Source organism: Panthera uncia, chromosome F1, assembly GCF_023721935.1.
Source record: "Panthera uncia isolate 11264 chromosome F1, Puncia_PCG_1.0, whole genome shotgun sequence".
Taxonomy (NCBI): Eukaryota; Metazoa; Chordata; class Mammalia; order Carnivora; family Felidae; genus Panthera; species Panthera uncia.
The window spans coordinates 52156654-52169669 of NC_064813.1; the positions used below are offsets into that span (position 1 = coordinate 52156654).

General features: G+C 36.2%; 1 protein-coding gene across 1 annotated transcript in view; it reads right to left on the minus strand.

The window, feature by feature from the left end:
* The window catches only part of USH2A (usherin), a 733950-nt gene that overhangs the window by 339844 nt on the left and 381090 nt on the right, over positions 1-13016 (minus strand). The window contains exon 34 of the mRNA XM_049634559.1: positions 7743-7890. Within this exon, the coding sequence (XP_049490516.1) occupies positions 7743-7890 (148 nt within the window). The remainder of the gene's footprint in view (positions 1-7742; positions 7891-13016) is intronic.

The following is a 13016-nucleotide window of genomic DNA, read 5'->3' on the forward strand; positions in this document are numbered from 1 at the left end:
CCACCGATGGACATTTGGGCTCTTTCCATACTTTGGCTATTGTTGATAGTGCTGCCATAAACATGAGGTGCATGTGCCCCTTGGAAACAGCACACCTGTATCCTGTGGATAAATGCCTAGTAGTGCAATTGCTGGGCGGTAGGGTAGTTCTATTTTTAGTTTTTTGAGGAACCTCCATACTGTTTTCCAGAGTGGCTGCACCAGCTTGCATTGTCAACAACAATGCAAAAGAGATCCTCTTTCTCCACATCCTCACCAACATCTGTTGTTGCCTGAGTTGTTAATGTTAGCCATTCTGACAGGTGTAAGGTGGTATCTCATTGTGGTTTTGATTTGTATTTCCCTGATTATGGGGGATGTTGAGCATTTTTTCATGTGTCAGTTGGCCATCTGGATGTCTTCTTTGGAGAAGTGTCTATTCATGTCTTTTGCCCATTTCTTCACTGGATTATTTGTGTTTTGGGTGTTGAGTTTGGTAAGTTCTTTATAGATTTTGGATACTGACCCTTTATCTGATATGTCATTTGCAAATATCTTCTCCCATTCTGTCAGTTGCCTTTTAGTTTTGCTGATTGTTTCCTTCACTGTGCAGAGGCTTTTTATTTTGATGAGGTCCCAGTAGTTCATTTTTACTTTTGTTTCCCTTGCCTCTGGAGTCGTGTTGAGTAAGAAGTTGCTGCAGGCAAGATCAAAGAGGTTTTTGCTTGCTTTCTCCTCGAGGATTTTGATGGCTTCCTGTCTTACATTGAGGTCTTTCATCTGTTTTGAGTTTCTTTTTGTGTATGGTGTAAGAAAGTGGTCCAGGTTCATTCTTCTCCATGTCACTGTCCAGTTTTCCCAGCACCACTTGCTGAAGACACTGTCCTTATTCCATTGGATATTCTTTCCTGCTTTGTCAAAGATTAGATGGCCATACGTTTGTGGGTCCATTTCTGGGTTCTCTTTTCTTTTCCATTGATCTGAGTGTCTGTTCTTGTGCCAGTACCATACTGTCTTGATGATTACAGCTTTGTAGTATAGCTTGGAGTCTGGGATTGTGATGCCTCCTGCTTTGGTTTTCTTTCTTAAGATCGTTTTGGCTCTTCAGGGTCTTTTCTGGTTCCATACAAATTTTAGGATTATTTGTTCTAGCTCTGTGAAGAATGCTGGTGTTATTTTGATAGGGATTGCATTGAATATATAGATTGCTTTGGGTAGTATAGACATTTTAACAACGTGTGTTCTTCTTATCCAGAAGCATGGAATCTTTTTCCATTTTTTTGTGTCTTCTTCAATTTCTTTCATAAGCTTTCTTATGAAAGAAAGCTTTCAGTGTATAGATTTTTCACTTCTTTGGTTAGGTTTATTCCTAGGTACTTTGTGGTTTTGTGCAACTGTAAATGGGATCGATTCCTGATTTCTCTTTCTGTCACTTCATTGTTGGTGTATAGGAATGCAACCGATTTCTGTGCATTGATTTTATATCCTGCAACTTTGCTGAATTCATGAATCAATTCTAGCAGTTTTTTGGTGGAATCTTTAGGGTTTCCCATATAGAGTATCATGTCATCTGCGAAGAGTGAAAATTTGACCTCCTCCTGGCCGATTTGGATGCCTTTTATTTCTTTGTGTTATCTGATTGCAGAGGCTAAGACGTCCAATACTATGTTGAATAACAGTGGTGAGAGTGGACATCCCTGTCTTGCTCCTGACCTTAGGGGGAAGCTCTCAGTTTTTCCCCATTGAGGATGATGTTAGTGTTGTGTCGTTCATATATGGCTTTTATGATCTCGAGGTATGCTCCTGCTATCCCTACTTTCTTGAGGGTTTTTTATCAAGAAAAGATGCTGTATTTTGTCAAATGCTTTCTCTGCATCTATTGAGAGGATCATATGGTTCTTGTCCTTTCTTTTATTGATGTGATGAATCATGTTAATTGTTTTGTGGATATTGAACCAGCCCTGCATCCCAGGTATAAATCCCACTTGGTTGTGGTGAATAATTTTTTTAATGTATTGTTGGAGCCAGTTGGCTAATATCTTGTTGAGGATTTTTGCATTCATGTTCATCAGGGAAATTGGTCTATAGTTCTCCTTTTTAGTGGGGTCTCTGTCTGCTTTTGGAATCAAGGTAATGCTGGATTCATAGAAAGTGTTCGGAAGTTTTCCTTCCATTTCTATTTTTTGGAACAGTTTCAAGAGAATAGGTGTTTACTTTTCCTTAAATGTTTGGTAGAATTCCCCTGGAAAGCCATCTGGCCCTGGACTCTTGATTTTGGCAGATTTTTTATTACTAATTCGATTTCCTTACTGGTTATGGTTGTGTTCAAATTTTCTATTTCTTCCTGTTTCAGTTTTGGTAGTGGATATGTTTCTAGGAATTTGTCCATTTCTTCCAGATTGCCCATTTTATTGGCATATAATTGCTCATAATATTCTCTTACTATTGTTTGTATTTCTGCTGTGTTGGTTGTGATCTCTCCTCTTTCATTCTTGATTTTATTTATTTGAGTCCTTTCCTTTTTCTTTTTGATCAAACTGGCTAGTGGTTTATCAATTTTGTTAATTCTTTCAAAGAACCAGCTTCTGGTTTCATTGATCTGTTCTGTTGTTTGTTTGTTTTGTTTCTATAGCATTAATTTCTGCTCTGATCTTTATTATTTCCTGTCTTCTGCTGTTTTTGGGTTTTATTTGCTGTTCTTTTTCCAGCTCCTCAAGGTGTAAGGTTAGGTTGTGTATCTGAGATCTTTCTTCCTTCTTTAGAAAGGCCTGGATTGCTATATACTTTCCTCTTATGATTGCCTTTGCTGATCCCAAAGGTGGTAATTTCCTCTTTTAAGGGCAGTGGTATTCAATTGTATATATACACACACCACATTTTGTTTATCCATTCATCCGTCTGTGGACATTTGGGTTTCTTCCATCTCTTGGCTAAGGTGAATGACACTACCATGACTGTGAGTGTGCAAATGTTTCTTCAGGATCCTGTTTTCAATTTTTTTGGATAAATACTCAGAAGTAGGATTGTTGGATCACACAGTAATTCTATTTTTAATTTTTTGAGGAATTTTACATACTGCTTCCCATAATAGCTGTGCCATTTTACATTTCCACCAACAGTGCCCAAGGGTTCTAATTTCTCAACATCTTTGCCAGCACTTGTTATCTTCTGTGCATTTATTTCTTCTTTTGGTAGTGCTAATCAGCAAAATTTTAATTGAGCATCTATTATGAGTCAGGCACTATCCTTAGAACTTCCAGTACAGCACAGAACAAAATGTTCCAGAATAGGAAAAATGCTCAGAGCATGTGTAGCACATCCTGAAGCAAAGAGAAAGCTTCCAGTACAAGCTGTTAAGCAGGAGCAGAGTGGGAGACAAAGAAGAGAATGGAAACCAGAAGAGCAAGAGGCCATTCTCTTAGCCACTGGGTAAGGATTATCACAAGACTGTGATGAGTAAAAAGTGACTGTTAAATCAGAATCATTTATAAAAAGCAGAGAGCCTGTTTCCTAACCCATGGTGGCTGAAGTCTACCAAGCAAGAACTAGACATTTCTATCAGAGCTTTTCATACCTCTCATATTTTGTCACATATAGGCATATATTTGGAAATATTATAGTTACTACTGAAAGTGGGTTTACTGTTTCTCCACAACTTTTCTTCATGTTAATAAGTCCTATGAAATAATTATTTATGTATAACAGCTGACTAACAGAGTCAAGATTTTTTTTAAGTTCATCCATTTATTTTGAGAGAGAGAGAGAGAGAGAGAGAGAGAGAGAGTCAGAGAGAGCAAGCAAGTGGGGGAAGAGGAAAGAAAGGGAGGGACAGAATACCAAGCAGGCTCTGTGCTGTCATTGCAGAGCCCAATGTGGGGCTCAAGCTCACAAACTGTGAGATCATGACTTGAGCTGAGATTAAGAGTTGGACGCTTAAACAACTGAGCCACCCAGGTGCCCCCAGAGTGTGCAAAACCATGCAAGCAGCCTCCATGACACAACATGATCATCTAGATGCATATACGTACATCTCTGGAAGACCCAGAGAGATGCCACTCCCACATCCCATAGGGCTCCTCAGGGAGCTTCTTCTCCATTCATTTGGCACCTTGTTCACATCTCTACCTTGTGATTATTTGTTGTCCCAAGAAACTATAATGTCCTTAAGATAAAGGATTGGGCAGATTCATCTTGGTACGATGGTACCTAGGAGGTCATCAAAAAATATACTTTGAAAAAACAAATTCAGATTTTTGCAGGGTATGAGGAGGCTCTTGAAGTTATCTGGGTGAGAAATATCAATGACCTTCATTAGAGGAGTGCAGTTGGGGGTCATGTGGCAAAAGAAGTCAGGAGTGGGCATGGGTTGAAGTCAAGCCATCCAGGTTGCTGGCTGGCATGACTGGGTTGTGCTAATTAGTGAGAGGAGGAACACAGGAGAAAGGGAAAGTAGAAGGGCAGAGAACACATGGAGAAATCAACTTGGATATGATGAATATAAAGTCCTTCAGCTGGAGGACTCCAGGATGTTTGATGATAACATAGCCTATGGGATATTCTGATTATTCAAGCGCTCTGGTGGAGCACTGCAATCTACTTCCTCAACCAGTGCCCCTAAGATGATTCTAATGATCAGTTAAGGTTCAGAAACACTATTTAAAATCATTTGGGGGTGCCTGAGTGGCTCAGTTGGTTAAGCAGCCAACTCTTGGTTTCGGCTCAGGTCATGATCTCACAGTTTATGACTTCGAGCCCCGCATCAGGCTCTGTGCTGACAGTGTGGAGTCTGCTTGGGATTCTCTCTCTCCTTCTTTCTGCCCCTCCAGCATTCTCTTTCTCTCTCTCTCAAAATAAATCAATAAACAAAAAAAAAAATCAATAAACAAAAAAAAAATAATTTGAAAGGGTTTCTTTAGTAACATAAGGATGAAACCTATTTCATTCTGCAGCATAGTCAGAACTTAGGAAGCAACCCTAATGTAGCACATATTGCAATATGGGTCTAGTTCCATTAAATTTGACCTGTGTATCCTAAGGAAAAGGAAATTAAAAGTTCTTCATTCAAATGCAAAAATCCAAATTGCTAAAAGAAAAACCTAGCATCAGACCCCACACAGCTAAACAAATACAGTTCAGGAACAAATACCTCCCAAACAAAGATATTTCAGGAATTGGCCTGCAACTACCATTCTTTCTGTTGGTATCATTAGAGAGCCAGAACTACAGTATACATGTTCCTGATCAAGTGGAATTTTTCACAAGAAATGACTGAATAAACTAAATATAATTAGGTGCCAACAGAAAGTATAATACACTGTTAGGCTCCGTGAAGGTAAAGAGAAATGAATGATTTGGGGTCCTTATCATGGATGGTCATGTTGGACAAGTACCCAAATAAATCTGAACCGAGAAGGAATGAAGTACGTGTCATTATGAAAGCCTAGAAACAGGATATGTGATCAAGAGAAGAGGGCAAGCTTACCTTTGACTCAAGGAAGAGTGGAACAATTGTATGAAATAAGAGGCCCACGTTTAATCCTGAGGAATGGGTTAGATTTCCACAAGTAAAGATAGAAAGAAAATAGGGGTTGATCAACTCCAATTTTATAATCAAGAGAACTGGGGTTCATAGAATTTAGTACGTTTCCTAAAGTAATACACTACTACACATAAGAGATCATATTTGCCTCTAGGCCGATTTGACTGCACACCCACATCTCGCAAGCTTACAGTAAGCCATAAGTATTCTAGAAAGAAAAGTGTGTTACAAGGCTCTATAAATGCAGATTGAGCCACAAGTGGGGAGTGACCTGAATGCCAGACTAAAGAATTTGGATTTTATTCTTCAGGTTTTCAGGGGGAATTATGGGGGCTTTAAAAACAAATAGAGGAACAAGGAGTTTTCCAAGAATCACATTATCCCTCTCCAGACAATGGACAGTAGAAATCAAACACTGGAAAATTTGGGGAAAGTGAAGACAGAAGTAATGAAAGGTTTTTTTTTTTTTAATGAACACTATTACTTTTTAACTGTCTAACCATTGCCCACAATCAAAATTTTGAAAATTCTAATGTGATTAAACGCAACACTTTAGAATATGAAAGTGTTTATGCAAATATCCAAAGTTTTTCCAGTTCTTTTCGTTTCAATGCATATATTTAAAAGTTGCTCGTAAATACACAAAACATAATATACGAATATTCTTTGGAATGTAGAAAGTATTTCTCCAGTCAACCTAGGATCCCAAGTAGAGCTGCTGTTCCAGAGTTGCAATGACCAGTCGTCATGACTGAAAGTGTTGTATTTTATGATGCAAATCACGTGATGGCATTTAACAGCAATCCAATTGGAATAAATCACTCAAATTTGCATTGCATGGACTGGATTCATTTGTGGAGCACGAAGGATGGCAAGATTTTTTGACTGTTTAATGTAAGTATCAAATAGAGATCCATTTATTTTTTTATGAGAAAATTTGTAACAGTATAGGAATCACTTGAGAAGCAGAGATAATCACTTACTCTAATTATTTGAGCTCTCTCCATTACCTCAAATATATCTAATGCATTTGCCAAAAGTTTAATTAAAATGAGATGACTAGAATAATTAGTATCATAGTAAACAAAAGACAAACTAATAAAATTATCATTTTTTTTCTTCCATTCTCTTTGGCTATGCTAAAAGAGGCCATCTCAGTATTCAGTAACTAGCTACCTAAAACAATTTCTATGATATTTAAAGCCTTGATATGTGTTTTAAAGGGAGCAAGACTTGATGTTAATAAATTTCTATCAGTGTGGAACAATGACACTGTGTTGTGTGAAACTTAAAGATATTTACAATAAATGAAGAAAGCAATTTCTACTTCCAAGTTATTACAAAATCATTATAAGATTTTATTTTAGACAACTTTACCTGGCTGACTTAATTCTCTAAACTATGCAAAGATGTGTATATCACTTAGAAATCTACACAATCTATATGAAGCTCAACAAGTATAAAATACATATATTTAAAAAAAATTTTTTTAATGTTTATTTATTTTTGAAAGAGAGAGACAGAGTTCAAGTGTGGTAGAGGCAGAAAGAGAGAGAGAGAGACAGAGAGACAGAGAGACAGAATCTGAAGCAGGCTCCAGGCTCTGAGCTGTTAGCACAGAGATACGGGGCTCAAACGCACAAACCGTGACATCATGACCTGAGCCAAAGTCAGATGCTTAACTGACTGAGCCACCCAGGTGTCCCTAATATATATATGTATTTAATACAGACACTGTTTAAAAGCTGCATGTTGACATATTTACATATAATATGTTAAAAATACAGATTCCAAGTTGTCTCTTTTAAGATGAACTTGTGAAATCAAAGGCATTTTGAAATACGTTATGTGCACAGGCTTTCCACCTCTCTCCCTGTTCAAGAACGAACAGACTGTCAAAACCAGACAGTCATTGCAAATATAATGTCACTGTCACAACAGCACTTTGGGAATCCTCATCTGTTCTTTCAACCTTTTCTGGAATGTATTAAACAATAAGATGCAGTACACAAGAACTATCAAAAGGGAGCACTTTTGAGCCACCAAAATTGTGTGTTAGCCTAAAAACTACAGTCTCCCAACTACAGACAATGATACTATCTCAGGTATTTTATGTGCTAAAATGATCATTAAAAATTAAGCACCACATATAAGCTGCCATTTAGAATATTAATTTACCTTTGCTAATCATCTTTTTAACTTGAGGCTAAAAGAGTTCACTTACCATTTGGATATTCAGGCTCAGTCCAGGAGATGTTAAAGGAGTAAGGTGAATAGGAGTGCGCTGTGGGGGTCGGAACACCTTCGGGTGCACACTCATCAGTCAGGGCCTCCCTGGTCTCACTCACTGTGCACCCACCCCCCGTGCAAGCCTGAGGAGAGATGCAAACACAAACACAAATACACACACACACACACACACACACACACACACACACACATTTCATTCTGGGTCCCAAAAGTTTAAGTGAGCATTGAAAAAAAAAATAATTCATTATAAGAGTTCAGGATTTTTAAAAATAGTTTTCTTTATCTCCCCCCCCCTCCCTCCACTAAATATATTTGTTTCAATGCTGAGGTTTGACATTTAATTAGTTTGCCTTTTAGGACATGAGACAGCCATCTCCAATAATTAGAAAATAACCCAGAATGTATGCATGTATGAATTGTAAGTAATTCCTATGTTAGAGCCTAGAGGTAGGGCATATATTGCCTGGGTGAATAGCCTTGATGAAATCAGCCTTACCCAGGGTTTTCTAGAATGAATTAAGTGCACACATGTGTGTGTGCGCACTACCTGAGAACAGTACTAGAGACTGAAACTACTTTAGGATAAAACAAGTGATTTGTAGGAAAAGAAAAGATCTGTGGCAAATATAATTGTCTTTTATTTGTTATCATGTGACCAATATGTTTAAAGTATAACACAATGTGAAAATGAACAATATAGTATTTCTCATATCTCAACAACAAAGCAGCTGTTGAATGACTGTTTGATGGTGAAAAGGGTCAAATCATTTACTCAAGTGCTAGAGGAAACGGGCTGGTTGCACGGCCAGGACACTTAAAGTGATCACAGAATCGTCCTGCTCCCTAATAAGGTATTACTAATGTCATCAGTGAAAACATGTATGTTAAAGATACCCAGAAATTACTGCAAGTAATTCCAAAATAAATGTTTAAGTGTATTAGGAAATTAGCTTTGCTGCCTAACTTATTGGATAAGCATTTCTCCAGGAAAGGGAGACATACAAACAGGGTGTTTCCAGAATATATTTGCTAGAGTGTGAGGAATTGTATCTTGATATAACACATATATTTGAAAAAACTACATTTAACCTTTGTTCCGCATATTTTTAGGTTACACTTGTAATTTACATGATAAAATTTTAAAATGTTTCAAAAAGAAAAAAAATAGTTCAAAAAACACTACAATTTACCAAAAACCTGTAAGGACAATGAAGTAAAATCACAGGATGATGTAAAAAGCAGATATTTAGTCCATTTTCAAGGAAGGTAGTTATTGTTAATATAAAAAATTAAAACACCTTTTTATTTCTTTAGGCCTGTTCCCTGCTTTTCACTTTGATATTAAGGGAACAACCTTCTGATACCTAACACAGTTGATCTTCTTTCTCCTAAAAATAAGAGAGAGTTGACTTATTTTTAAAGACATTTTCTTAGTTGAAGTATACTTTTTGCCAAGTTGTTGCAAATAGTTGCAAATTCTTTATTAGGAGTATATATAATAAATGGCATTATATAAGTATATATAATAAGTGAGATCAATCTCACTTTCTCTTGGAAGAATGTAACAGTGGCCCATATCTCCAGGATAATTTCTCATCAGCGTAAGAAAGTTTTTGATGGGTTAAACTGTGGCTTGGACATAAAATTGCATTAAGATTGGGACCTAATTAACCTCTGTGGGTTTCCTCTAATTCTTAGTTACAGCATGTGCATATATATGTAAGAGATAAACCATACTCCTCCTGAGAACACAATCTTTGCAAATAAAAAGGAATCAATTAAGCTTGTGGCCAAACACTGACTCAAGCTCTAGGACATGTCATTGTTAGCCCAAGAAAAAACTATCTGAACATTAAAATAGAAACATGAAAATAAAACATTTCAAACATGCTAAAAGTCTACTAGAAAACATGGCAGGAAAAGAGGCCAAGTGGAACAGCTGAATTATCAAAGGAAAATGATGGAAAGAACAGTCTTTCCCGTCCTCAGAGAGAGCTAAATCTGCCCACCTGCAGTTCCTAGATTTTTTTCCTTAGGTGGGGAAAAAATGTTGGAGCATCTTATTATTAACCTTATAACACACTGGGATTTAATTCTAATAGTCTATTTGTCACTATTATGTTTTTCTTATTTATGTCCTAAGAATTGTCCTCAGCTAACTCTCCTCAAAGAAATAGTGTACTAAATGATATATAATTATATGTATATTTAAAAACAAAATGTGAATTGAAATTTACTTTGCTTTGAGAATTTTAGGATGCCTTTTGGGATAAATAAAGCCGTGCTGTGGTTTGGAAGGATTGTTCTTTGGGCTGTGTCATCTGAGATCCATAAATTCATATTTTGGCAAAGAGACCTTGGAGGAATCCAAGTAGTTTATGAGAGAATTTTTCTTGCAAATAAAACAGAATTTATAAAGAGGCTGCTGAAGTAACAAAATTACCTGCACAATATTTTATTTTGTTTCTTCCATGTACTTTTTGCATACATTTAGAGGTGCTAAGTGAGCAGTTCCTTCAACAAGGAAATAAATGCTCTTAAAGTTGCTTCCTATTGGTCACATCCAACTGATATTATCTAAATGAAACTGAATCAATCAGTATCTTGTCTGACCTGCCAGCACCAGGGGCCACTGCAGGCAGTGCAGTTGAATGCTGATTAAAATTCTGGTTTGGAAAAACTAAACAAAAGGGTGGGATTGACTCAAGATGCCTTTATGAAATGGCAAGGTCTTTGAAAGCCTCTGAGCCATTACCATAAGGAGCTTCAACTCATCTCCCATAGCTTTTATCAGTTGCAGCCATTTTTGTTAAATTACAAAGTGATACTACCACTCTGAAACGACCAGTAACCTCTGACCGAATAGGGGATTCAATTTTGGGGCAAGGACACGAGTAACTAATCAATGTATACCAAATATTTTGAAATGAGGACTGTCAGGAAAATCCAAAGCTAGCATTCTCCTTATCAATAGTTTGTTTTCAGATAAGCAGGCTCTGAGGATATTAAGAATGCAACATACTTTAAAGTGTGAAGAAATACAACAAGGCCATGCTATCTATAAATGATCTTTTGAAAAATTAAGTTCATCATGTCCAAGAATCTTTTCAGGAAATACACTTAGCATTCATCAAGAGGTAAATGTCTAGCAGTGATATGAAAATTATCAGACCACACATATACTGAAACTTGTCTGTGGTACTAGCTTCTTTATTTAATTTTTGGCTTATTATCTTTATATGGAGCTACCACACTCCACAATACCATTTGTTGAATGTAGTGACATGTCATGCTGTTTCTTCCAGCAGGAAAAACATATGCTTGGAACCACACAGTCCTCGACTCCCACATTGTACAGCAAACCGTCTAACTCATACCAGAAGTCTCAGATTCTTTATGAAATAAATAGACTTAGTGTTCATTCATTCAGGAATCGTTGGTTGAGCTTCCAATTTCTACCAGGCACTGGGCTTGACTCCACAGATAGAATTTTGAAAGATACTGTCTCTACCCTTCAGGAGTTTATAATCTAGTTAAAAGGAAATATTACATGAAGCCACTTGAAGTAACACCTTCTCTGAGTCTAGAGTAAATCACAGCGGTTTGAATCCTCGTGTATCTTCCTCTATTTTTTAAAGGCTTGGCCATCTGTATGTTTTATTTTTCAGAAACTTTCAATATGCTAAGACCGACTATAAAGGCAACTCCACTTGGCTTAGAACCTAATCTCCATCTACTAATCTAATGACCTTGAAAGCCAGTTATTATGTGGAAACTGTGAAATATATAATAATCCTTCAATTAACCAGGATGAACCTAAAATGTTCTGGTTCATTTAATTTACTGGTTATAGAGTTAATAAAAAAACTTTTTAGTTGAATACTTCCTGAAAAATATATTAGTGTATTTTCTACACTAATAAATACAGTGATATAAAAAAATCAAAAATGGCGTGAGCAAATTTATTTCCTTAACAAGAGTTAGGGCAAAGACTTCCACATCTTTATGACATCCTGCATCAACATTACTCAGTGGCTGACAGATTTCATTTGACTCCATAGAATACTGTTTGGAATCATAGAATGATTTAGTGTCATAGAATTTTAGGGCTCAAAGAGACATTAAAAATCATTTAGTTCAAAGTCCCAATTTTAGGCTGAAAGAATGCAAAAATCAGGGCGGTTAAGTGAATTTGCCTTGGGTTACATAGTTGTTAGTAAAGTCTGAATTGAAACTCAGGAGAGCAGACTTCCAATCTAGGGGTATTTATTTTTAAAGATATAGATGTATACAAAACAGGATATTGAGGTGGATTTCTACTGACTGCACAGCATATCCTAAAACTCGCCTTGGGAGTATAACTTTGTTTCATGACCTTTGTCTCCTGATAAAACTAAAAATACAACAATTTTTACTTAATTTTGGTTGCTTCTAAGCAATAGAGTCTTTTCTGGATTTTGATAATACCACTGTTTTGAAAATAGTGTGGATTTCTGTATCAGTTTTTGAAAATCAAGTTAATATATTTCTTACATATTGAGTAATACAAGTAAGTAATCAAAGATGCTGTTTTATAAGCCAATCTGTGTGCTAAACACCTAGGCACATGGAGTCAGTTCTGAACAGGATTTTTAACATTGTGTGATTGCCCTTGTTTTGTGGTGTCAGGTCAGACAGTTAGCAATAGTTGAATGTAGTTTATTTTCTCGTGGTATAATATTTAGAGCATTCAAGAGCATGTTAAGTAAAATGAATGCATACACAGTGTCTACATAAATGTAAATTTATTCATAATCAAGAGCAGAATATTTTCTATGGCATTTATCAAAGCAAATATCCTTATATAGGTATTGCTATAAAATGAAGAGTGTGTTTAAAACAAATAGGGACAATCTCATGTTTATATTCAGTTATTTTCAGATGTGCTATTAAACTTAAAAAAGATTATATTTCATCAAAAAACAAAAGGAAGTACTGAGTATAAATTCCACAGTAATATCAAGGTCTTTTAAAAGACCTTTGTATAAAAGTGCTATTTTGCATTAAAAAATGCTATTGTCTGTCTAAAGACCTCTAAAGTATGTTGATTCTAGGGTTTTATTAAGTGACTGTTCTTTCAAGAAAGAAATGTAATGTAAACCAGAACATAATAACAATCCAGAATATTTGAGGGTCATTTAAACCTTCATTTTTAAAATATAAGACCTAAGTTTTCATACTGTACATTGTTTTCCGAATGAATACAAGA